Source organism: Mirounga leonina, unplaced genomic scaffold (genome assembly GCF_011800145.1).
Source record: "Mirounga leonina isolate KUSES-001 unplaced genomic scaffold, KU_Mleo_1.0 Mir_82, whole genome shotgun sequence".
In the NCBI taxonomy this organism is placed as follows: Eukaryota; Metazoa; Chordata; class Mammalia; order Carnivora; family Phocidae; genus Mirounga; species Mirounga leonina.
The window spans coordinates 27204179-27230048 of record NW_023270825.1 but is presented as its reverse complement, the minus strand read 5'-3'; the positions used below and the strand labels follow the sequence as shown (position 1 = coordinate 27230048).

The 25870-nt window shown below is 41.9% G+C and overlaps 3 protein-coding genes across 12 annotated transcripts in view; 2 read left to right on the top strand and 1 right to left on the bottom strand.

The window, feature by feature from the left end:
• BBOF1 (basal body orientation factor 1) overlaps nucleotides 1-4611 on the top strand; it is a 39573-nt gene extending 34962 nt beyond the window's left edge. The window contains exon 12 of the mRNA XM_034993312.1: nucleotides 4482-4611. Coding sequence (XP_034849203.1) covers nucleotides 4482-4493 — 12 coding nt within the window. The 3' untranslated portion in view covers nucleotides 4494-4611. The remainder of the gene's footprint in view (nucleotides 1-4481) is intronic.
• Nucleotides 86-22004, bottom strand: ALDH6A1 (aldehyde dehydrogenase 6 family member A1). The gene is made up of 12 exons (XM_034993288.1): nucleotides 21836-22004; nucleotides 13634-13690; nucleotides 11882-11956; nucleotides 11543-11704; nucleotides 11237-11315; nucleotides 10520-10822; nucleotides 8935-9056; nucleotides 6969-7158; nucleotides 6577-6758; nucleotides 4983-5162; nucleotides 4611-4709; nucleotides 86-2118 (listed from the first exon to the last, which is right to left on the bottom strand). The coding sequence occupies exons 1-12, from the start codon at nucleotides 21884-21886 to the stop codon at nucleotides 2014-2016; spliced, it is 1605 nt and encodes a 534-aa protein (XP_034849179.1). The 5' UTR covers nucleotides 21887-22004; the 3' UTR covers nucleotides 86-2013.
• Nucleotides 22005-22392: 388 nt separating this feature from the next.
• LIN52 (lin-52 DREAM MuvB core complex component) overlaps nucleotides 22393-25870 on the top strand; it is a 128077-nt gene continuing 124599 nt past the window's right edge. For all 10 annotated transcript variants that reach the window (XR_004677081.1, XM_034993304.1, XM_034993305.1 and 7 more), the window contains exon 1: nucleotides 22393-22493. Coding sequence is in view for 9 of the 10 variants with exons in the window: in XM_034993304.1 (XP_034849195.1) it covers nucleotides 22463-22493 (31 nt within the window). In the remaining variant the exon portion in view is untranslated. The remainder of the gene's footprint in view (nucleotides 22494-25870) is intronic.

Here is a 25870-nt window from a genome sequence, read left to right as displayed (position 1 = left end):
AGTTGGGAAGTCTGAGTCCCTACAAGCTAGGGACAAAGGTATTATTAGGAAAGGCATTATTAAAAAATAAAAAAGCCAGGTTTTCTTTTTAGGAGCTTTTTATTTGTAATTTGTTATTTATAATCAATTAGCACAACATAGGATCTCAGAAATTTCAAATGAGGCCACATCAGAGCAAAAAGAAAATAAAACACTAAATTTTTAAGCTGCTACTAGTGTGTATATAACTGCAGATTTTTTTCCATCTAAGAAACAAGAAACTCATTCTAAGTAGCAAGTAGCTAGCCAAATGAGTTGATTCCAATTAGAGCAACACAATTCTGATGAGTCAGTATTTTTAAAAAAGTGATTTCCCTTAAATATAAGGAAAACTTAGGAATCTCTGGGATTATATTTAATTCCACTTGGAATTTAGACAATATGACCTTTCATTCAACCCAGCCTGTAGTTGTTGGATTGGATTAAATATCACTACCAGTTGCCAGCGGTGATAAGTAGAGATAAAACAAGGGGTATTCTATTACCAAATTAAACATTTTTACTGCCTCATGTTTAGGAAGAAAAACAAAAAAACAAACCCCCCCCCCCCAAAACCCACAAAACCCACTAGGGTCATAAATGTATAAGTTCCAGTCACCTTAAATGAAGATTCTGACATTCTATCTAGTAGTGGTAGTAATAAGCTTAAAATCCACAGAGTGCACAAATGTTTTCAAAGTTTTTACAATCCTTAATTCACCAAATCACTGCCACGGGGCAGATTAACATTATCCAAGTGACTAATGAGGAAGCAGAAAAATAAATGACCTATGTCATCTGGCTGAGGACCAGAGATTATTCTCTTAGAGCCAGCAGCCTTCTCCTAGTTCACTGGGTAAAAACTGTATCAGAAAAAATTGATTCAACTGGGAATCTTTTTTTTAGCTCATCAATTTCTGTTCTGACTTAAAGTTTAGCTATATCAAAAGAAACAAAAAGCATAAAGACACTTGAATTAATGGTAGCAAAAGAATCTGTCAAAGCATTTCTTTTTTACTATTTCATGTCATGAAGAGCCTTGAAATTTCTTAGGCCCCAGGCAATTACTCTACATTAAGAGTTCTTTCATTAAAAATGATCACTAATGAGAAATGCAGGCAAGAAGAAAGAACAACATAAAAAATTCAGCAAGTAATATCTAGCTATACTTACTTAAGGCAAGAGTCCTGCACACTTTCATGGCTAGAATACCCCTTGATCTCTGGGCCTAAAAAACTTTTGAAATAGCTTTCTTAAACAAACTCCATTTGCATCTGAATTAATGACTGAAACATTAAGGACTGTTGAAGCCAAATCTGAAATTTAACACTTGGTAAACACAACAAAAAGTTGATTTATCCAGTGCGTACTGAGGTATCCTTGAGAAGTGATTTTAAGCAGGAACAGTGACAATGATAGAATTAGTGGTCATGAATCACTAGGACAAAGTGCCATTCAGCAGAAAAGAAAGCAGTTGTCACAACTGTAGGAAAATAGAAATGGATTATGTCCTGTGTAGTGTGGGATAAATGAGAGGCTCAAGAAAGCTTGGCAGAGGGGTCTCCCCCACTGCCATTTATATAGGACTGTGTTTGAGGATCAACCAAAGGGTGAATTATTTCTGTTCTATTTCTCCATCCAAGAGGTCCTCTTCTAGTTATTGGAAGATCTTTACATACACTAATCTTCCCTTTAAGTCATCAGAAAAGGGGAGAACTTCTAGAAAATAGGTCTCTGTTCTCATTCCATGTAAGCATTTCACAGGAAAAACAGTTACCTCAAAAACTGAAGTAAGAAGAGCAAGTGAAAATCTGTTTTCAGAGTTACACTAGGAATCTTCCTAGAGCAACTTTGCAGGGGCTAGTGGTCTTGAGAAAGATTTTAGTTACCAGGTATTCCAGTCCTAGGGTTCTGATTTGAGCAAAGTTGGCAAATGAAGTTGGTCAAGAATACAGAGATTACTCAGGGTGGACTGAGTCTAGAACAGACTTGTTTCTAACGGCCCATGGTAGGCATGACTACAGCAGGTGAGGAAAGAGTAGCATCTTCTTCTTTCCACTGAGAAGTGATGGTCTTTAGCTGTGTGTAGAAGTGGATGCCCTAAAGAGAACAAAGGGGAAAAAAAAATAGAGTTAGCATATATTCCTGAGGGTTTCATGATTTCTCTTTCAATCAACTTTTGAAGGAGGTGGTATGAAGTGCTACTCATGTTCCCACTTGAGGAATTGGTGCAACCAAAGTTCAACCTATTGTTCATAAGGTATATGATCTATTTAAAACATTTAGCATAATACCTCCCACATGGTAAATAGTCAAACCTTAGCTATCATTATGTTGAAACTAGTCAAGAGGATCTAAATGGAAAAACGGAACAATGTAATCTGTTAAACTTGCAGTTCATTCTTTTCCTAGGGCTGAATATCTGTGCTCTGAGGTCTTGGGACATGGCTCAAATCCTGCCTCTCCTCCTTATTGACTGCCATGTAACTTTGGGCCTTATCTGTGACCTACTGCCCAGCACAGCATTGCTGTGAGGGGAAAATAAAATGACCTACAAATATCCTAGCAAAGTAAATGTTACTCAGTAATTGTTAGTTTTTCTCTCCTTCCTGAGAAGAAGAAAAAGGCACAAAGGGATGAGATACATCTTAGGCCGTTTCTGACAACTGTCAGTGATAAATAGCTCTATACTGATGTAGCAAAATCCATAATATCATACAAATCTAAAGTAAAATGTCTGATATTATACACAATCACTTCTAAATCACCTATAATGTGAACCAAAAAAATTCAGCATATTTAAAACTTTATATATACCGTTTATTTTGTAAGAATAGGCTTGAGCAAAAAAGAATAGACTGTTAAGATCTAACACAAAAAACACTAACAAGCTAGGGGCGCCTGGGTAGCTCAGTCAGTTAAGCATCTGACTCTTTGTTTTGGCTCAGATCATGATATCAGAGTTGCGAGATCGAGCCCTGTGTGGGGCTCTGTGCTCAGCGAAGAGTCTGCTTGTCCCTCTCCCTACCCTCTGCTCCTCCCCAATTCCTCTCAAATAAATAAATAAATAAATAAATAAATAAATAAAATCTTAAAAAAAATACTACCAAGCTAGGAAGATACTGTTAGGAAAAAAAACAACTAGCTTGATTAAGATACTCTTTTAGAATTATTTGACAACACCTGGGTCATGTTAAAATATTGAAAAAACTTGAGAAATTTTTGTCTACTTTCAAGTCTTCTTTCCAGGATGCAAAATAGCAATTTGATTACCTAAGAATTTAAGACTTCAAACTGTATATGGAGTCAGTCTTTTCCTTCAAGAAACCTCACTTACCAGGATGACTAACAGTAATTAAACCAAGACAGGGGAGAAAAAAAGAGTTTTACTCTGCTTCCCTCAAAAGAAATTTTTGCTAATAGCATCAAACTAGTCAATTCTACAAAACCTGTGACTAATGCACAAACTGAATAAGCTGCCTCTAAATAACCAAAATGTCTTCTTAACCAGTTGGTCATACTGTTACATTCTGCTGTGTGATGCACACTGTTAATTTTTTTATTGAACTATAAAAGAGACCTGTATAGGAAACATGTAATTTAATTACTGAAGGTTCCAAAATGGTTGTATCACTTTGGGGCTACAAAGAAGTTCCATTAGCCATTTGTTCAATACATATTTGGACACTTGCTCTGCGCCAGGTACTGCGATTAAGAAGTAAATAATAATTATGGTGTGATGAAGACTTCTTATCATGGCTTCCACAGCCCGACAGGACTTTCCCTGCTTACCTCTCTAACCTCATCTCTTACCACTCTCCTTCTCATTCATTCTCTGTGCCCCAGCCCATTTCTGCTACTATTTGAACCTGCTATGCCTCTTCCTGCCTTAGGAAATATGTATCTGCTGAAGGATGTGGTAATAGTGATGATTTAATCTTACTAACCTTACGAATTATAGGTACTATTGTTATTCTCATTTTATAGATAAGAAACTTGAGACACAGGGCATTGCCCAACCTCACAGTTGATAACTGGATGAACTGGAATTTGAAACCAGGCCATTCAGTTCCAGATCTGCTTTATTTTCCTCGTTCAGTGATGTATTTTTAGTGCCCAGAATAGAGTTTGGTACAAAGAAGATGCTCAGTAAAAATTTTGTAAATGAATAACTTATAGGAGAAGAATGTGCAATGGGAACACACGAGAGCATACCCAACCCAGCACTGAGGAAGCGGGGGGAGGAGTCAGAGGTGATTTTCTGGAGGAGTCCATGCTTTAAACTTAGATGATTAAGAGTTAGATGAAAGAAGGGAGGCAGGAGGAGAGGATCTCAGGCAGAGGAAAGGATATACATGAAGGCTTAGATTTCCTCATGCTCTTTCCCCAAAACTTTGCTGCCTTGAGTTATTCAGGAAGGAGCAGCTTTGGCAAAATTTTGTTACCTTTTAAATCTTTTCTAGGGGACCTCCTGACAAGTGCTGCTGAACACGCCCCACAAAAGCTACTGGCAGGCCCTTCCTTGCAGAATCCTTGTTCCTGAGTATGTTCAAGAAACTTTCTTAGAGGAAAAAATGTTTTCTTACAGTTACCTGTTTGCCATAGAAATTGGTGTCTCCCCTGAAGGAAGATCGCGAGCCGGTGAATGAGAACATTGGCAAAGGCACTGGAATAGGGACATTCACCCCCACCTAAAGCAGAACAAATCCACATCCAGTAAAAGAAAAGGACTCAAACAAAGGAACTCGCCATCTAGAAGCACAAATGCCTGACATCACAGAGACCAGTTTTAAATACCCCAACTTTCTACCCCATCCTGCATCCCATACATGAACTTTGATTCCTAAGGAAGAAATGGGGCATCATGGGAAATGAGAGGGGCAGCGACTGATCACTTTACCATCTCCCTTAGATAGGAAACAGTACATGGCTACAAGAATCTCCTAAAAATCCTGTTCACAAACCTGTCCAACGTCCACCAGGTGGGAATATTTCCGAGCGGTGGCTCCATTCGTGGTGAAGATAGCAGTTCCGTTTCCATATGGATTGTCATTTACGATCTTGATGGCTTCATCCAAAGTGTCTGTCTCCAGAACCACAAGAACTGGACCAAAAATCTCCTCTTTGTAACAGGTCATAGTTGGCTGCCAGGAGTGATGCATCCAGAAAAGAAGTCAGTACTTGATGCTTATCTGGTACTTTATTACCCACTGTTTACATGGACAGCTTTCTTGTTAGGAACCTCTCTTCATTTTAAACCACCTTTAAAAAAAAAAGTCCTTTCCTGCTGTGTTCCATCTTCCAAGCTGCCAATCATATAAACAACTTGAAACTCCTATTAACAACAATTACACTCCTGTCTTTTAAGCCCTGTAGTTTTAGATTCCATGACCCATCACTAGTTTCCTCTTTTATACCTGCATAACCTGTTTATACAATTGTTATGTTACTGAAAGTTACATGAAAATTCATTTTTTATAAATCAAATATATGTTGAAAACACCGCAGGAGTGTGTTTCTGTTTAAAGAAAAACCTGTGCTAAGTTTTCTGTAACATAAACAATTCATTCTCATTCACTCCTTTGCCTCCGAAACGAGTCTGTACAATTACATTTTGATATCAGGTCACATTAAACATTCAAAACATCCTTCTCCACTGCAGCTAGTCAGCTGTGTTTGTTGCTAATAAGTGGATTTTCCCCCTATGGTTCTGTGACTAGAGATTTCATAATTTCTACTACACTACATTCAACTCTTAATTATTCAGGATTATAGTAGGATTAGTGGGGACATATGAATTTCAAAAAAAGCCTCCTAACCTCAATTTAGTCATTAATTTTAGCTGAGAGACTTGCAGAGTTTCGATAAATAAAAGTTGAGACAGCAATTCTTTTTCTTTTGTATCTTTCTGGTGAAGATGCAGCACAGAGTAGCTACTCAATAAATACTGAGTGGTTGAGAGATTGATGGAGACACTGCAATAGCTACAAGCTGGACAACAAGGAGTGGGAAGACAAAAACTAACATTAAATACGTAAGGAACAAATGTAAGATAGGGTTAGCAAAATATGGCCTATGGGCTGAATGTGGCTTGCTGTTTGTTTTTGCACAGCTCACCAGCTAAGAATGGTTTCTGTGTTTTTTAAATGGCTGCAAAAGAAATCAATCATGACGTGAAAAATGATTTGAAATTAAAATTCCATTGTCCATAAATAAAGGTTTATTGGAACACAGCCACACAATGTTAACGTGCTTTCGCACTAAAACGTCAAGAGTAAATAGTTGTGACAGAGACTGTATATCCTTGCAAAGCCAAAAATATTTACTATCTAGCCTTTTATGGAAAGTTTGCCAGCCGCTGGTATAGTGGAAGGAGGCTGGGAGTCAGGATAGGATACTCATTCAGACTGTAGATAATATAACTGAGGAATCCTGGCAAGAGCCGAGGTCTCAGTTAATTAAATGTCTTCATTTATAAATTGGAAGGATGAGATTCCATAGCCTCTAAGGTGCCTTTAGTGCTCCTATTTGTGAAATAAATAATCCAGAGTTGTTCACCTTGACATTTGAGATGATGGTTGGTCCAACAAAGTTGCCATTTTCATAGCCTTTGACTTTAATTTTTCGACCATCAAGAAGGATAGAAGCTCCCTCCTTTGTTCCACTATCAATCAGATTACAAACTCGCTCTTTGGCCTGGGGGGTGATCAGAGGGCCAAGATCAGCTCCAGGTTGGTCTCCTGTAAAACAACACAAAAGTATTTAAGGTCTTCATTATCATAAATTATGACTGTTAACCAAAGATGAATCCAAATGGCAAGTACAGCATAAAGAGAGGCAATGGTTAAAGAGTAGACGTGATTACTCCCATTAGTCAAGGCCAATGCTAAAACCAAGGACTCAGTGCCACAAATGCAAAGTCTAAAGGAGCAAGGCAGATAACAGATTACCCGCATTGACTCTCAGGTTTTTGGCACGCTCCACCAGCTCTGGCAGCCACTTCTTAGCTTCTCCCACAAGGATTGCTGTGGAAAGAGCCATGCAGCGCTGACCAGCAGCTCCAAATGCTGCCCCAACCAGCTGGTTCAGGGTGTTTTCCTTATTGGCATCTGGCATGACTACCCCATGGTTCTTGGCTCCCTAAGGAAATACAGAAAGTACATGAATCTTCCTTGGCAAAATATAATTAGGCTAAGAAATTAAGTGAAGAATCTGAGATTTCAAATGAGAATTTAAGAATAGGGAGAATTTACCCTTTATTTAAAGCTTTGAGGTTAGATTTATTATCATTTTGATACTGCTGAAGTCATGGTAGCACAGAGTCTCCAGGTTACTTTTTTTCCTACTTTCTTAGCTGATAAGCTGATATGTGTTTATTTAGATCAAAACCATTACCAAAAAACAAAACAAAACAAAACCTTCAGCCATATCACATTCAGTTAAACTGACAGGCTAAATACTGCATTGGGGAACCAAGAACTCCTCTCTCTTTCCTAAGTTAGACAGGAAACAGTCTTTTGTCTGCTGGGACTTCCAATTATATGAATAGCAATGTAAACAAGGAGCTGCCAGTAATAATGCCAGTGGCTAGCTGTAAGGCAAACTAGGTGGACCTCTTGATACACCATTTCTGGAAAGAGGTTCCCCAGATTGGCTTGCTTCTAGATACAGAGCCTCATGATACACAGCTATGTAGGATAACATGGTCATTTCCATACATAGGTTTCCAGATACAGCAGTCCCCCCTTATCCATGGTTTCACTTTCCACAGTTTCAGTCACCTGAGGTCAACTGAGGTCCAGAAGCAAATGATCCTCCTAAAGCTATGTCACAATACCCACGCCATTCACCTCACTTCATCTCATAATGTAGGCATTTTATCATCTCACATCATCACCATCATCAGAAGGGTGAGTAAAGTATAAGATACTTTGAAAGAGAGGCCGTATTATTACAGTGTATTAAAATTGTTCTATTTTATTGTTAGTTATTATTCTCTTACTGTGCCTAATTTATAAATTAAAATTTATCTAGGTATGTATGTATAGGAAAAATATAGTATACATGGAGTTTATTACTATCCAGATGCAGGGATCCACTGGGGGTCTTGAAACGCATCCCCCACAGATGAAGAGGGACTACAACTATAAGGGAGTGCATGGATAGATACCATGTCTGCTACTTAATTTTATCCCATTACACATAGTATATTGTTAGACATAGAATACACTCAATAAATATGTAGTGAACTGGGAGGGACTTAAGTCAAATTGGCCAAAAGACATTCAGGCACAAAAAGAAGTAAGTAGGCGTATCAGGAATAGTTTCCAAGCCTGTGCATAGGTGGCTCTCCTTTCTGCAACGGTAACCAAAGGGTGAGAAAGTGGCAACTGGACTTTATATTTAGTATCAAAGAATTACTATGTATTCGGCAAGGAGCTAGTAAGAGAACAGCAAAACTATGCAACCAAGTAAACTGCACTCACATACAGGGATATCTGGCTCTTTCCAGTACCTTAAATAGCTTGGACTCTTAGGAAAAGCATATCTTACATTATAGTAGTTAGGATATGCGTTGAAAGGAAGGAAGGATAAAGGGCTACAAAGCATGGTATGAAGAAAGATACAGGGCCAGAACCAGAATCCAGCTGTTACTGCTAAAGCCCAAAGAATCTGAATAACATTCTTAGGGAGAAAGGTGCCCTTTGTCATCAAGATTAGGTGTATAAGATAAAAAGGTAATTAAAGTGACTTAGGATAAAACTCATCACAAGGTTCATGGCTAAAGGGAAGACATTCAGGATGAAATGGAAATAAAGACATTAGAGTGGGATAGTAGCCCCTCTGCTGAAGGGCTGTTTGTAGGTAGTTTTCATACATAAAACAGATTTAGGGGGAAAAGGAATAGGAAGTCACCATATTGGCTTGAACTCTCTTGCCATGTCTTGACCCTCTCTCGAAGATGTACTCTCCTGCCTGGTTGGATCCCACAAAGCTGATTGCTTTGATATCCGGATGATCACAAATGAAGTTTACAGCTTTAAGAAGAAAAGAGATATTACCACAAAGGAACAAGTGGCTATGGGCTTCTCAACATGGCAAATTTCCCCTTTCCTGCTCTTGTGAATGAGAAGTTTCCATACTTTTATTTTTCTATCCTGGATTCCCATTTTGAAGTTCTTTCCATCTCTTAAATTCTTTTTTTTTTTTTTTTTTAAGATTTTTCATTTATTTATTTTATTTGAGAGAGAGTCTGTGCACATGCGCATGCATGCACATGAGCGGGTGGGGGAGGGTAGAAGAAGAGGGAGAGGGAGGGGAAGAACCCCAAGGAGACTTCCTGCTGAGCATGGAGCCCAATAGAGGACTCTATCTCATGACTCTGAGATCATGACCTGAACCAAAACCAAGGGGTGGGGGATGGGGGGCCGCCCTGGTGGCGCAGTTAAGCCTCCAACTCTTGGTTTTGGCTCAGGTTGTGACCTCAGGGTTGTGAGATCAAGCCTGGCTCAACCACCAGGCTCTGCGCCAGCATGGAGTCTGCTTGAAATTCTCTCTCCCTCTCCCTCTGCCCCTCCTGCTCGCACTTGCTCTCTCTCTCCTTCTCTCTCTCTAATAACACATCTTTAAAAACAAAAAAAAATCCCAACAGTCGGGCTCCTAACTGACTGAGCCACCCAGACACCTCCGTCTCTTCAATTCTTTAAACTACTAATTATTATTTGGCCTCTTCCATTTCATTATTTTTCTCATTTGCTATTTCTACTTCTAATTCCAAAGGCTACAACTCCTGTTTTCCTCCAAAATAGCAGCCTTTTAATACTCAACTCTTCCTTTTATCCTTTAAGAATGTGATATTTCCTTAACTGTCACTGTATACTGGGACTCTCAAATACTATTGTGCCCTCATGTGAACAGCAATATAGCATAGTATTTAAAAGTAAAAACCAGAGTCAGCCTTCCTGGGTACTGACATCCTGGCTGTGATAGTTTCTAGCTGTGTGACTGGGCATATTACTTAATTTCATTATGCTTCAGTTTTCTTATCTGTAAAATGGAAAAACAACAGTACTCACCTTGAGGGAATGTTATAAAGATTAAATGAGAGAATATTTGAAAGGCACTAGAAACAGTGCCTGAAACACAGAAGTGCTTTTTAAGTGTTAGCTATTACTATGTGAATTAGAATGTCTTCAGTCTCTCTGAGATCTATAAATTCTCTCAGTACTGAAGAGAAAACTTTCTCTTTTATCCTGTGCCTTACCCTAATCTATACTCTTTGTCTCAATGTATTCTGTAGGGCAAGAAGCATTGCTACTCTGCAGTTAATTACCTTAGCACACAGAGATGTATCAACAAACATTACCTTCAAAATGGACATTACTATTAGTAAATCCCTTCCTCCCGAGATTCCTCATCCTAAAACCACTCAACCTTCACCACTCAACACCTTTATTTTTTTGGTGGCCAGATTAAGTGCCATGTACAGAAGGGCAGTTACCTTCATGTTGTCCATGGAGGATATTCAGTGTTCCATCTGGGGCACCAGAGTCCTGGAGCAACTTAGCAAGAAGCATGCTTGCTCCAGGAACTCGCTCTGATGGTTTCAGTACGAAGGTATTTCCACACACCATGGCCATGGGAAACATCCAAAGGGGGATCATGGCAGGAAAGTTGAATGGAGCAATGCCTGCACATACCCCCAGAGGCAGACGGTAGGAATAAAGGTCCATATCTTTGGTGATGGATGGCATGGTCTCTCCCAGCATGAGGGACGTCACACTGCAGGCATGCTCAACCACCTCTGGAACAGAGAAGTAGTCAGACCACCAGCTCTCCATTGTGAACTACTCAGCTGTGTCATGCTCTAGTCATTCCTGAGGCTAGAGAATGGCTCAGGCCAATGACAGAGGGAAGAAACACTGACTTGCCCTTCCACATGAAGGAGATGGGCAAAATGAGATTCTCCAAATGGGGAAAAAAGACAGTGATATGCATATACCTACTGGAAGATCAAGTAAAATAAATGAAGTAAATTGATCTCCTACATACCTGAGAAGTATTGCCATTTTCCACAAGTATTAAAAAAGATATCATGGGGTAGCAAAATCTACATAGAGGAAGAAGTAACCTCCCATTCTGAGATCTTTGCCTCCCATCTTTCTTTGCTCCTTCCCAAAGGGTTCCTGAACTTCCCTAAGAGGAACCCCCAGCTTACGAAGGCCTCGGAATATGTCTCCTTCAGCATCAGCGAGGGTCTTCCCTTGTTCCAGCGTGATTAGCTTGGCAATTTCTTTCTAGAGAAAAAAACACACAAATAGAAACCAATGCAAGGATGTGCCTCCTTGTAGTTCTTAGGTAGCCAAGGAAGAACAAAACTGGGGGAGAGGTAGTACAAGGGAGAAAGCCATGATTTGTGTCTTTCTGGATTGTAGAGTTATGGAGGGCAGCTGAAAGGGCTTCTGTGGGTCTGACAAGTATCCTAGGCAACAGTCTGGAAAATGATACCATTCTGATTTCTTACCAAGTTTTCTTTAATGAGTTGTTGATAGCGGAGCAGAACCTGCTGGCGGCTTAACACTGAGGTATCTGCCCATGCAGGAAAAGCACGTTTGCAGGAAGCAACAGCTGCATCCATTTCAGCCTTGGTGGCCTGAGGAACCCGACCAATGACCTCATTGGTGGCCTGATAGGAAAAAGCAGCACATCACACCTTTGCCCCTGCTCTACCTTCTCCATTTTTCATCTAGTCACAGAAGCAGCACTCTGTACTTCACATGACAGACAGCCAGGTCCCTCATTTCCCACCACAGTCCCAGAATTCTAGGCTAGCCAGCTTAAGTCCCAAAGCAGCTTTGCTTACTGGGTTGTGGATGTCAGTCCATTTGTCACTTTTGGATTCAACAAATTTCCCATCAATGAAGAGCTTTACAGTTGGCTGGAAAAGAAAAACCCCACAAAACTTTGTATCAGTTAATTGCTTCTCTCCCTTTCACAAAGAGGAAGGAATTCAGGGTTGATTAGTGAATCTTCTGTTCTCTAGAAATGTTACCACTGGAAAGAGATACACAATGTACTTGTCTATAGTGTATATTAAGATGTGGCTGAGCCTCTCAATACTATCATCTCTCTGAGAAAGGAAAATTCCCTGCTATCACAGTGTGGAACTTTATGTCACTTTGAAGTGTTTTTTTTTTTTTTTTTTTTTTTAAAGATTTTATTTATTTATTTGAGAGAGAGAGAATGAGAGACAGAGAGCATGAGAGGGAGGAGGGTCAGAGGGAGAAGCAGACTCCCCGCCGAGCAGGGAGCCCGATGCGGGACTCGATCCCGGGACTCCAGGATCATGACCTGAGCCGAAGGCAGTCGCTTAACCGACTGAGCCACCCAGGTGCCCCTCACTTTGAAGTTTATACTAAAGAAGTAGCAGCTTCTATGTTAACAAAGATTAGCTAGTATGACTTGTTGCCCAGCTGACTTTCTGTCACGTCACCATGAGCATGTACTACCTTTATGATCAAAAGATTTTTTTTAAAAACAGTTTTGTCTGTGTGTAGTTCTTCTGAGAAGTAGCTTGCTTACATTAAATTTCCAGAGGGGGCTGTGGACCAAAAAAGGTGAAGGACTACTGTGTTACAGTGGGTGCTTCTAAATAAAAAGGATTTTGAGCACCTATCCTTATTTATTAGATTTTAGGTACTGCAAATGGCTGACAGTTCTAAAAGAACAATTTTTAAAGACTGTGAAGAAGAGGACAACTATCTGGCAGGATCAATAAAACCCCTAGAAGCCATGAAAATGTCTGTATTTTTTGACAGAATGATCTTACCTCAGAAGGGAAATAATCTAAAAGAAGGAAAAAACTATATAAGTAAATGTTTGCTTTATAATATTGAAAAACTGAATCAATCTAGGTGTTATATGGGAACACTTTTAGTTAATTCTGGCTATATATACTTGATAGAATATTATGCAGCCATTAAAATGATAACTATAGGGGCGCCTGGGTGGCTCAGTCGGTTAAGCGTCTGTCTTTGGCTCAGGTCATGATCCCAGGGTCCTGGGATTGAGCCCTGAGTCAGGCTCCCTGCTCAGCAGAGAGCCTGCTTCTCCCTCTCTCTCTGCCTGCCGCTCTGCCTACTTGTGCTCTCTAGTTCTCTGTCAAATAAATAAATAAAATCTTTAAATAAAAAAAATCATAACTATAAAGAGCATTTTGCAATACTGAAAATGTTTATGACATATAATAAACATAATATTAGATAAGAAAGCCAAGATAGAAAATTTCATGTATATTCTGATCACGATTATGTTAAGAAGGTAAGTGGGAGGGGCACCTGGGTGGCTCAGATGGTTAAGCGACTGCCTTCGGCTCAGGTCACGATCCTGGAGTCCCGGGATCGAGTCCCGCATCGGGCTCCCTGCTCGGCAGGGAGTCTGCTTCTCCCTCTGACCCTCCCCCCTCTCATGTGCTTGCTCTCTCTCATTCTCTCTCTCTCAAATAAATAAATAAAATCTTTAAAAAAAAAAAAAAAAGAAGAAGGTAAGTGGGAATACCCCCAAATTATACTGTATTCCTTCTCAGAAGTCCAACTTTAGTGCCAAATAAACTTACCACTGAAGAAGAGAAGGAGGATGCTGGATACCAAGTGGAATTCACCTTGGAAGAGACCTATGAAGTAAAAGAACGATTATTTTGGTAAATGAGAGCAGAACATTATTAAAAACTTAGCAAATGGCTACCATATACTTAACATTACACTAGTTACTGTGGGTATATGGAAAAGGACTCAGTGTTTGCTCTTAAGGGTCATATAGTCTTTAAAGAGAAAAGATATCAGACTATGAGGTACAGCAGACTATGAGAAAATAAGAAACCATAATGATCATGTCCTCAATTTCCAGGACAGTCCTAATTTTAAAATATTTTTTTTTATTAGACCATATTTTTCTAATTTTTGGCCTGGAAAATGGTAGTCCACAAATCTTAACAATATGAAAACTCTTAGATGGCATCTAACACAATAGGTGTCAAATGTCAGATAGTATATAACCAAGTGTCAAATGTAAGTATAAGATGCCCATATAAATACTTGAACACAAATGCTCATAGCAGCTTTGTAATAGTCCCAAACTTCGCCACAACCCAAATGTCCACCATTGGATGGGCTGCATAGGGAAACTAATGAGGTATAATCCATACACTGTAACAGTACTCAGCAATGAAAAGGAACTATTATACATGCAATAACAGGGATAACTACAACAATTATACTGGGTGAAAGAAGTCAGACATAAAAACTACACACACACACAAATAAATAAATAAATACATAAACCGTACACACTGTATGATTCCATTTATATAAAACTAGAAAATGCCAACAAATCCATAGGGTTAGAAAGCGGATCAGTGGTTGCCTGGGGATGGTGGTGGAAGTGCAGAAGATGGGGTAAGAGGGAACATTTTGGGGTGATGGATATGTCCCCTATCTTGATTGTGATGATGTTTTCACAGGTGTATACAAATATAAAACTTATCAAATGGTGTACTTTAAATATGTACAGTTTATGTCAATTTTATTTCGAGAAAGCTGTTTAAAAATGCCACATGTAGGAAAAGAATGTGTTGTATAGGTAACATTTAATAGGATATAATCAGCAAGTTGGGGGGGAGGGGTCAGTTACAATAAAAAACTCCTCATTTGTGTATATGCTATGGAAGTTGATTTAAGAAATATTCAAGTCAAAGTGAGAAAACTGAAGCACTTGGAATGGGATATAAAGGAAACCGTAATCTAATAATCTTTTATCTTGTCTGAAGACAGGCATGTTAACCAAAGGGTTTAGGGCTACCTGAAGTGCAAGAATTTGTGTTCCTGCAGTACTGTCCAGGGGAAAGGATGCAGGTCCTTTGGGCCAGCAGACAATTCTTCCAAATGCCTCATCTACTTCCTCACCCATTCCCCACAAAAACTATTTCAAACTAAACACTCTTGGGGAGTCCACCATGTCTTATTTATAGCCATATTCCCAATACCACCATGGTACCTGGTACATAGCAGGTGTCTAACAAATATCTATAGAACAAATGAAAGGTCCACTGGGTGGCTGACTGCCCCCACCCCAGACTAGGTTAGCAGCTAGTACTTGCCCTGTCAGGTTTATCTGTCCGTGTTGTAACTGCCTGGGTACTTGTCTGTTGCCCAAAAGACTGAAGTTCCACGAAGGTAGGTGCTCCATCTGTCTTGTTCCCCTATTCTACAGTTATTGTGATCAACGCTGTCCAGATATGGAAAACAGTAAGTTGTGGGTGCTCGTTCAGCGTTACTCTTATATTTTATACTTTTTGCTCTCTCTCCTTGCTAGTTCAAAACTTCTCTTATCTCCTTGCTATTCTCTCACATCTCCTTGCTTATCTCTATCTCCCTGCTACTTATTTGCTCTTACTCCTTGCTATTTCAAAGCTTCATCTCACTCCTTGCTATTTCAAAATGTACTCTCTTAAAACTTCCAGACCTGCTGCTTCCCCTCTCACTCTCAAGAGCTGACCTTTGTTATTACTACTTCATAGGGAACAGAAGCCATCAGATGAGAACTTCAACTTCTTACTAGCAAATCTACAAAACTGACCTATACTTATCCTTTTTTCCTCTCTTCCTCTTGTAAGGAAGCAATTAGCTAGCAAGCTCCATGGGGACTAAGTGGCTGGGAGACAGAAGTGCACAACTAGCGTCTGTGGACTGACTGACGAGGTTCCTGTCCTCCAACTGCAGGCTATCTCTGTGCCTGTGGTCTAAAGCCCACCTTGCCTGCTACCCCAGACACTTCCAATTACCCTTTCTTTCCTGAAACTTAAACCTCTCTCCATCCAATAGCAAGGATTCTCTTTGCTAATTACCTTATTTCCTCATTTCCCACTAACTCTTCAGTCCACTCCAAACTTCATGACTAAACACCAGTGACTTCCTACATCCCATGGGTTCTTCCCAGTCCTCCTGTACTGGACTTTTTCACACCCTTTTCACTTGTCTTCAGGGATGTCCTGATATCTCTTCTGCCACTTCTCTGCCTTCTTTGCTGACTCATCCTCTGCTACCTGGCCACTAACTAAATTCCTCAAGGCCTGGTCCTAGGCCTTCTTTTCTTATTCTGCACATTCTCCTTGGATGATTTCATCAACTCCTGTGGCTTGATGGTCTAGATTCTGATGATGCCCAAATCTGTAGTTCTTAGCCAGCTCTTCCTTTTCAGATAATACCCACCTAACTGTCTTCACCACGCCTCTACATGGATGTTATTTAGGTGCACACTGAAAAAGCTGAACTCCTCACCTTTCTCGGAAGGGGGCCACTATTCACCTAGTTACCCAAGAAGAAACCTGAATGCCATCCCAACTCCTCCCTCTCTCTCTCTCCACAGTGAATCAAACAAATCCTGGCAATCTGTCCTCCTAGAAGTCCTTGGAACACAGCCCTTTTTCTCTGCCCCTCCTGCCATCACCACAGTCTCTATCATTGTTGTCTCTCACCTGGACTTCAATAAGTGTTTCCTAACATATCTCCCAGCCTCCAATCTTAAGCTTTCTGAATCTGGTTTCCTACCCCATAGCCAGAGGGGTTTTCTAAAACACCAATCTGGGCAGATTACTCCCTTGTTTAACCAACTGAGCCACCCAGGCGCCCCGATTACTCCCTTGTTTAAAAAGCTCCACTGGCTTTCCTCTGTTCTTAGATAAAGACTAATCTTGATGTTGCTTAGAAGACTTCACACAGCATCTTTACTTCTCTAGTTTTACAGCTGGCCACTTCCTCTTTGCTGTCTATGCTGTAGGCATTTAGAACATGTTTTGTGCTCTCTCTGCCTGTATACATGCTGCCCCTTCCTGCCTGGAATTGTTTCATCCCATTTGCTTGGCTCACTCCTACTCCTTAGCTCTCTATGTAGCCATCATTTTGGGTATTAGTGCAGGTCAGTTTTGTATGTTCGCTAGTAGGAAGTTGAGGAAGTTCTCAACTGATGGTTTCCGTTGCCTCTGAAGTAGGAAAAACAAGGTGAACTTCTGAGAGTGATAAGGGAAGTAGCAGAGTCAGAAGCTTTTAAGTCACAATTCAAGTCTAGGCCCAGCACCAGATTATAGCGCTCATATGACACCTAAACTCCTCTATTTCTTATACCACACTGTGGAATAATAGTTTGTTTAATTATTAAGTCTCTCTCCCCTTAGAGCACTAGATGGCTGTGTCCTCAGCCCCTGGCACCATTCCTGGAATAGAGTAAGCATTCAGTAGTATTTTTGCAGAATGAAAGAATGAGTACTCACCAAGCAATCATTTGGTATTAATTATGTTTCATGTATACTCTCTTACAGGGCAGAAAACGTACAGCTCAGCCAACATGAGCATTCTAGGCCACTTAGTTCTTAGTTTTATTTTTTCACTTGCACACAGTCTCCCTGCCGTTAAGAGGGCATAAAAGGCACTGCATCTGGCATAATAAAATATTAGCATATTGTTTTTGACAGGTTGGATCTCCTATCTTCATTTCCTAAGAAACACTCACTGTTGCTGAAGAAACTATCCTCCATCCAGTCACACCAAAATTCTTCCTCTCTAGATGTTTATTTCATACTTGCTAGTTCCTTTATCAGGCACTCCATTTTCCCTCTGGCTGAAGGTCTGCTAGTCTTGCAAAACTCAAGCCCGGAGCGAACTCCTTTTGGAATCTTTTCCTGAACTGAACAAGTTGAATTTGGGATAGTTTCCCCACAGCCCTGCAGTACTCTGTGCACTCCTACTGTTACCACTTACCATTTCATTATAATAGAGGAGCTTTCAGTGAGTGTTGTACTTCCTTCTCCTATCCCAAAGCCTGGGGACAGTGCAGTGCTTGGCACAAAACGAGATACCAAGACTTAAGTCCCAAATTCTCAGCCCATCAGTCACCAGTTGGGAGACCTTGGATCACCTTAACTGTCAGGTCATTTACTTTATTATATTCATGAATTCCAATCTTCACAAATATTCTTAAAACTAGAAAGTGGTGGAGATGGAGGGGTGAGGGCGTGCCTGGGTGGCACAGTTGGTTGAGCAATCTACTCTTGGTTTTGGCTCAGGTCATGATCTCACAGTTGTGAGACTGAGCCCAGCATCAAGCTCCAAGCTCAGTGTGGAGCCCGCTTGAGATTCTCTCTCTCCCTCTGCCCCTCCCCCTGATCGTGCTCTCTCTCTCTCTGAAATAAATAAATCTTAAAAAAAAAAAGTGGTGGAGCTGGGAAAGAATGCAAGTATGATTGTAAACCCTGTACTCTTTTTTTTTTTAAAGATTTATTTATTTATTTATTTGAGAGAATGAGATAGAGCATGAGAGGGGGGAGGGTCAGAGGGAGAAGCAGACTCCCCGCTGAGCAGGGAGCCCGATGTGGGACTTGATCCCGGGACTCCAGAATCATGACCTGAGCCGAAGGCAGTCGCCTAACCAACTGAGCCACCCAGGTGCCCAACCCTGTACTCTTTAAACCACATCACGGAGGCAAATCAAAGTGTCTTTAAGGCCGGTTTTCTTTTTTTTTTTAAGATTTTATTTATTAATTTGACAGAGAGAGAGATGGCGAGAGCAGGAACACAAGCAGGGGGAGTGGGAGAGGGAGAAGCAGGCTTCCCGCCGAGCAAGGAGCCCGATGTGGGACTCGATCCCAGGACCCTGGGATCATGACCTGAGCTGAAGGCAGACGCTTAACGACTGAGCCACCCAGGTGCCCCAAGGCTGGTTTTCTTATCTCTGAATGTGAGCGATAAACCCATTGTAAGTTGAAAATGCATTTAATATACCTAACCTACCAAACATTACCGCTTAGCCTAGCGTACTTTAAACTGTTTAGAACACTTACATTAGCCTACAGTTGGGCAAAATCATCTAACACAAAGACTACTTTATAATGAAGTGTTGAATAGCTAATGTAATTAACTGAATACTGTTCTGAAAGTGAAAAACAGAATGTTTGTATGGGTACAGAATGGTTATAAGTGTATCAGTTGTTTAACCTCGTGATCATGTGGCTGACAAGAGATGTGTGACTCCCTGCACCAGCCCGCGTCCCTCAAAAGGATCATACTGCATTTCACTGGGGGATGGGGGGCATAAAACTCAAAATTCCAAATACAAATACATATTGCTTTCACACCACCATGAAGTTAAAAAGTTGTTTTTTTTTTTTTTAAATGAAGTCAAAAAGTTTTAAGTTGAGCCATTGAACATCAAGGACCATATGTACTTAAAATTACTGAAAACGAACTCTTTCCTTTACAGATCCTTTGATGATCCTCTGAAATTCATGACTGTCAGAATCTAGACTACTTTTTTTTTTTAAAGATTTTATTTATTTATTTGATGGAGAGAGAGAGACAGCAAGAGTGGGAACACAAGCAGGGGGAGTGGGAGAGGGAGAAGCAGGCTTCCCGCCGAGCAGGGAGCCCGATGCGAGATGTGGGGCTCGATCCCAGGACCCTGGGATCATGATCTGAGCCAAAGGCAGACGCTTAACGACTGAGCCACCCAAGTGCTCCTAGACTACTCTTTATCAAAGTTTCATGTTACAGTTACTCCTCTTTGGCTAAGGATTATTATTTCTGTTCTTTTCCAGATCAACTCAGAAGTTTCTTCAAATGAATCAGGAAATAGTGTGTGTTTCCACAATAAAATACATAGTAAGGAAGATTCCTCTCCTTGATTTAAAGGACAAAATACTTTCTTCCTTTTTTTTTTAAAGATAGGGAGAAGGTTGGGGAGGGGTCGGGAGTGGAAGAGAATCTTTAAGCAGGCTCTACCCCCAGCACAGAGCCTCCACCCCACAACCCCGAGCCAAAATGATTTGGACGTTTAACTGACTGAGCCACTCAGGCATCCCAGGGCAAAATACCTTCTTAAGGCTATCAGTGACTCACTGTGATGGTGGGGAGGCAAAGGAAAAAAGTCAATTTTCGTAAAAGATTTCAAGGATAAGTTGGTAAGGGAAATTATAGGGTAGAAATTTTATATCCCTATTACTAAAAAAAAAAAAAAAAGGATACTAGAAAAATAGAACTAGGAGCACAGCAAGAAATAGTTGAATGAAGCCAGATTATCTGACAAATTCTTCCAGCCCATTCTCCATGCTGTCCCATTAAATAGCATTTAAACATGAACCTTTGCTGACTTTACTAAGAATCTTACAAATGTGTAAGTTTCTGCAGTAGAATTCACTGCAACCTGGTAAGTACTAATATTATCTAAAAGTCCATGGGGTGCCTGGGTGGCTCAGTCGTTGGGCGTCTGCCTTTGGCTCAGGTCATGATCCCAGGGTCCTTGGGATCGAGCCCCGCATCGGGCTCCCTGCTCCGCAGGAAGCCTGCTTCCCCCTCTCCCACCACCTCCCCCGCTTGTGTTCCCTCTCTCACTGTGTCTCTCTCTGTCAAATAAATAAAATCTTTAAAAAATATATATAAATAAATAAAGTCCAGCAATATAGAGGAAGAAGTTCCCAGGATGGATGTAACAAGTAAGAAGGGCAATGTTGTTTCTTGTAGGTTGGAGAATGTTTCTGGCAGTAAATTTCCCCTTCTAAGTCCTTGCTAGGCTGTTAAAACCAGGGAAAGTCTGTGAACAGAGTTAGAAACCACAGGCCTCAGGCATGCAGGTCCTCTAGCTCTACCACCTCTCCTTAGGGTAGCTTCAGAAAGGACCCAATCCCTATCATGGGCCAGTGCTGAGGGTGTACTGATACACTAGGAGCTAACTTTGGGTTAGGAACTTGGAATTAACAATTCCTGTTTATTTTCTATCACCTGTTTTAGAGATGTCAATCACCTTTTCTTTTTTTAAAAAAGAGAATTATTATTTCTCTGTATGAGGTAGTTTTTTTTTTTTTTTTAAGATTTTATTTATTTGTCAGAGAGAGAGAGACTGAGCACAAGAAGGGGGAGCAGCATTTATGAGGGAGAAGCAGGCTCCCCGCTGAGCAGGGAGCCAGATGCGGCACTCGATCCCAGGACCCTGGGATCATGACTTGAGCTGAAGGCAGACGCTTAACTGAATGAGCCACCCAGGTGTCCCTCACCTCATTTTCTATCATTTTTTTTTAAAGAGATGTTTAGTCCTTGGCATGTGCTTGGGACATACTGGTAGCACAACTATGTGTCCTTATTTACCACCAACATGAATACTGTAACTTTGCTAAAAGTCTAACTAAGGTCTTGGCAAGAAAAGGAACAGTCTACAGCTTGTGGAAAATACAAAGAGCCACAGCTAGGGAAAACAGCTCAGAAAATAGCTGCTTTTGGGGGAAAACCTGGTGTAAGCTTTCTAGAAGGAGATTCAAAGTTCATTCACTGACCCTCCCCCTCGTGTGCTTCCTTCCTTTACCATGGATTATGGACAGTGAAGTAGGGTGGGGGGAGGGGAACAATCTGGTAGCTCTGGACAGGAGAAAGAACTCTAACAAAGGTGACCAGAAAAGGGAATTTCTGGTGAGAGAGAGGGAATCACGGTTAGGGGACCACGAGAAGTGTGGGCAAGGGTGACGGACTCAGTGACTGACAGGGCTGGGGAGGGGACAGGGGGCCAGAGCCAGATAAGGAGAACCTCCCAGAGTAAAAGGGCAGCAGGCCAGGGGTGACAGTCCAGCATCCAACGAGGGCGGATAATAAGTGAGGGGAGGGATCGGGTCGCACGGGTCCGGTGGGAACAGGAAGGTTGGCGAAGAAGGGTTTTCTGGCTCAGAGAGTGGATGGAAAGGACGCAACTCCTAGCTTCGCGATCCCTCGGTACCACCCTCACTCGCCTGCAGGATCCGGGCTCGCACTGCCGCCGCTGCCACCACCGCCGCCGCCATGGTCCTCAGCCGCCTCTTGTCCTCCTCTACGTACCCCTACTGCGGGTGACTCCCCAGAAGCTCCACGGCCGCCAGGCCTAGCCCTCGCAATCCTGCCGCACCGCCTCATTGGCGGAGAAGACTATTTCCTCTACCCAGTCACTCGCCCTAACACCTGACTCCACCCCTCAGTCCCAGTCTTGGAGATATGCGATTGGTCAGAAGTGGAAGGGCCCTAGCCCCCTCCCACCTCCGCAAATTCTGTTGGCGGAGGAGGGCAGTCACCTTTGACTAGGGTACTCTGTATTGAGCACTCGGAGGAGACGCCCCCTAAACGGGAACCCGGATTGGCCACAGGGACGACCGCGGCCCACCCCCTCACCGAGGAAAGTAAATAAGACCCTTCAAGAACTTTGCAGTCGCTCCACCTCTTCCACCGCGCGAGGGAGTGTGGCCAGCACTGGGGGCGGGGCTAGCAAAGATTGCCCTATAGGGCGGGGAAATAAGACGGGGCTGCGAGTTGGGGATAGGGTTTCTTTGGGGGGCGTGGCTTAGGGATCCTTGCTTTCCCGCCGACGGTTGGCTGTGTCACGTGACATGGGTTGGAAAATGGCGTCTCCCACAGACGGTAAGAGCCGGCTTTGGGATTTTTCGGCTGCAACCTCCTTCTTTGCTCTGCTGAGGACTTCCACTCTCTTCTGCCCCTTAGACTTACGCTTTTTTTCCTTGGGCTCCAGCCCTTTCCTTTCCACTTTTCCTTAGGATGCGAGTGCGTCCTCAGGCTCGCCTTTTCTTCACAGCAGCTCTGGAGGTGCCCGGTTTCCCCTCTGTACCAAGAGGGTGGAGGAGGGCACCCTCGTGGGGCGCATTCCAGGCGAAAGGACGGGGGTCGCCCTGGCCCTGCTTCAGCCCCATTTGGGTGAGGCAGGGCCGAGGAGGAGATACTGCTGGGGTAAATGCGGTGCCTTAGTGTAGCTTTCTCCTTCTCAGGGCGCCCCATTGAAGGGTCGATTTTCTTCTTTTCGGGCATCTGGAACGATTCCCTCAAACCCTAGCGAGGGTTGGTGGCTGACCTCATCCCGGGATTAAGCCGCAAGCAAAACCTGATACTCTCCTTTCTGGGTAGATTGGGACCATTGCCCTATCTTGGCCCTTCCCAATGAGAGTCCGGAGGAAGAGGAGAAGTGAGCATTTCAGTGTAGTCATGCACTTATCTCATACTCTCTTGCTTCTACTGTATGTGTTGTTTCCTGAGGCTGAGTGAGTGAATGATTTCTGTTTATATGCTAAGATGCAAGGCACTACAATTAGCAATTAAGCGGTTTTGTTATAACCACATGTTTTTGCGCGTGGTTCTGCCTTAGTTACGGTTTTGCAGTCATTTCTGGATTCACTTAATTTTTAGTTCTACCGCCACCATCCCCATGTCCATTTCATTGATAGGTAGTTTTTTCTCCTCAAACACATTTTGTGTTTGGAAGAAATCTTGGAAGTTTATTTCAGGAATAAGGAAATTGAGGCCAGGAGAGCTATTACTGAGTTCCCGCTATATGAAAGGCATAATGCTAGGTGCTTTGGGAGAGGAAAAGATTAATCAATCATGTAAACGCTTTTTTTTTAGAGAGAGAGAGAGAGAGAGAGAGAGCATGTGTGGGAGGACCGGGTGGAGCAGAGGGGGAGGGAGTGGGAGGGGGAAAGAATCTCAAGCGGATTCCGCTCTGAACTTTTGCCCTACGCAGGGATCGATCTCACGACCCTGAGATCATGTCAGGTCTCATTTTAGATGTCACCTCTCAGAGAAGGTTTCCCAGAACACAGTATCTGAAGTTGCCTCTTCTCACTATTATTCACTATCTCGTTACCTTCATTGTCAGCATAGTTATTCTGTTAACTTTGCCCCTTTCATGCTGGTTTATAAATTCCAAGTGTCTTGTTCGTAGTTGGATCCCAGAGTTTAGCACAGTGTCTGGCAAGCAGCAAGCCTTTTGGAATATCTACATAAATAATTTATTAGTCTCAGGTTTCAAGCTTAACTAGTCTTAAGTTTTTTGAGCACAGGTGCATACTGTATAAGAAATTATGGGTGTTCAGATTCTAAAGAGATTCCGTGGGGTGCCTGGGTGGCTCAGTCAGTTAGGCAGCCAACTCTTGATTTCCACTCAAGATGATCTCAGGGTCCTGGGATTGAGCCAGACATGGGGCTCCATGCTCAGCAGGGAGTCTGCTTGAGGATTCTCTGCCCCTGCTCACTCTCTCTCTCAAACAAACAAATAAATCTTAAAAAAAAAAAAGGAGAGAGAGAGAGGATGATTCCTTCTCCTTCCTGGATGCTCTCTTAAAATGTGTTTTTTCTTGCCAGAAAAAAAGGACGTTTAAAAAGTTGGCTAAGGGAGGGCGCCTGGGTGGCTCAGTTGGTTAAGCGACTGCCTTCAGCTCAGGTCATGATCCCAGGGTCCTGGGATCGAGTCCCACATCAGGCTCCCTGCTCAGAGGGGAGCCTGCTTCTCCCTCTCCCACTCCCCCTGCTTGTGTTCCCTCTCTCGCTGTGTCTCTCTCTGTCAAATAAATAAATAAAAATCTTTAAAAAAAAAAAAAGTTGGCTAAGAGAATGGGGAGTTATTGTTTAATGAGTAGAGAATTTCAGTTTGGGATGGTGAAAATATACAGGAGAGGGATGGTAATGATGGTTACACAGCAGTGTGGATGTTTTTAATGCCACTGAACTGTACTCTTAAAAGTGGCTGAAGTGGTCAATTTTGTTATGTATATCTTACCAGAATTTTAAAAAAATCAGCCAAGTGATAGAAGTAGAAGTAACTGGGCGCCTGGGTGGCTCAGTTGGTTGGGCGGCTGCCTTCGGCTCAGGTCATGATCCTGGAGTCCCTAGATCGAGTCCCGTGTCGGGTTCCCTGCTCGGCAGGGAGTCTGCTTCTCCCTCTGACCCTCCCCCCTCTCATGTGCTCTCTCTCATTCTCTCTCTCAAATAAATAAATAAAATCTTTAAAAAAAAAAAGTAGAAGTAACTGCTATTAAAATTTTCAGTTTATTACTAAATTGTTTTTATAATTTATAAGTTTTGCAGATTTTAGAGCTATGTTCCTTGTATTTGATTTTTTCCTGTCTTCTCTATTTTCCTTTTTTGGCTATGAAAAATATTGGAAACATTTTGTTTTCCATTGGTCGTCTAGCCATCTCCGTACTCACTCTATTTGCACACTTGATTTTTTTATAAAAAGTTTTAGTCATTTATTTGAGAGAGAGAGAGAGTGCATGAGCAGAAGGGCAGGGCAGAGGGAGAAGGAAAATCAGATTCTCCGCTGAGCAGGGAGCCCTATACCCAGGACCCTGGGATCATGACCTGAGCCAAAGGCAGATGCTTAACCGGCTAAGCCACCCAGGCACCCCTGCTTGGGATATCTTTAAAAAGGAGAACATTGAGGGGCGCCTGGGTGGCTCAGTCAGTTGAGTGTCTGCCTTTGGCTCAGGTCATGATCCCGGGGTCCTGGGATCGAGCCCCACATCAGGCTCTCCGCTCAGCGAGGAGCCTGCTTCTCCCTCTCCCACTCCCCCTGCTTGTGTTCCCTCTCTTGCTGTCTCTCTCTTCTCTTTTGAAAAATAAATAAAATCTTTAAAAAGGAAAACATTGAAATACTTAATGTATGAGAGTAACACTCATAGCAGAGTCTGAGTTACGCCCCAGACTATGATATCATAAGGCCACCCTTGTTTGTTATCAGATCCTATTCTTGATAAGCTCACTTTTGTTATGGTTGAACTTCCCATCAGTAACATTCCTAAGGAGTTTGAAAGTTGGCATTTTGTGTATTATATACAGCTTTTCTTTGTTATCATTTTTGGATGCTTTAGTTAAGGCAATTTATTAGGGTTGAGTTCTTTACCCATTAGAATGCTGCTAGAAATTCCCATAGAATATTTGGGGGAAAAAATTCAGGTTAGAGAAAAACACATGTTGAAAAAGTTTATATATACGTACATCCTCCAGGG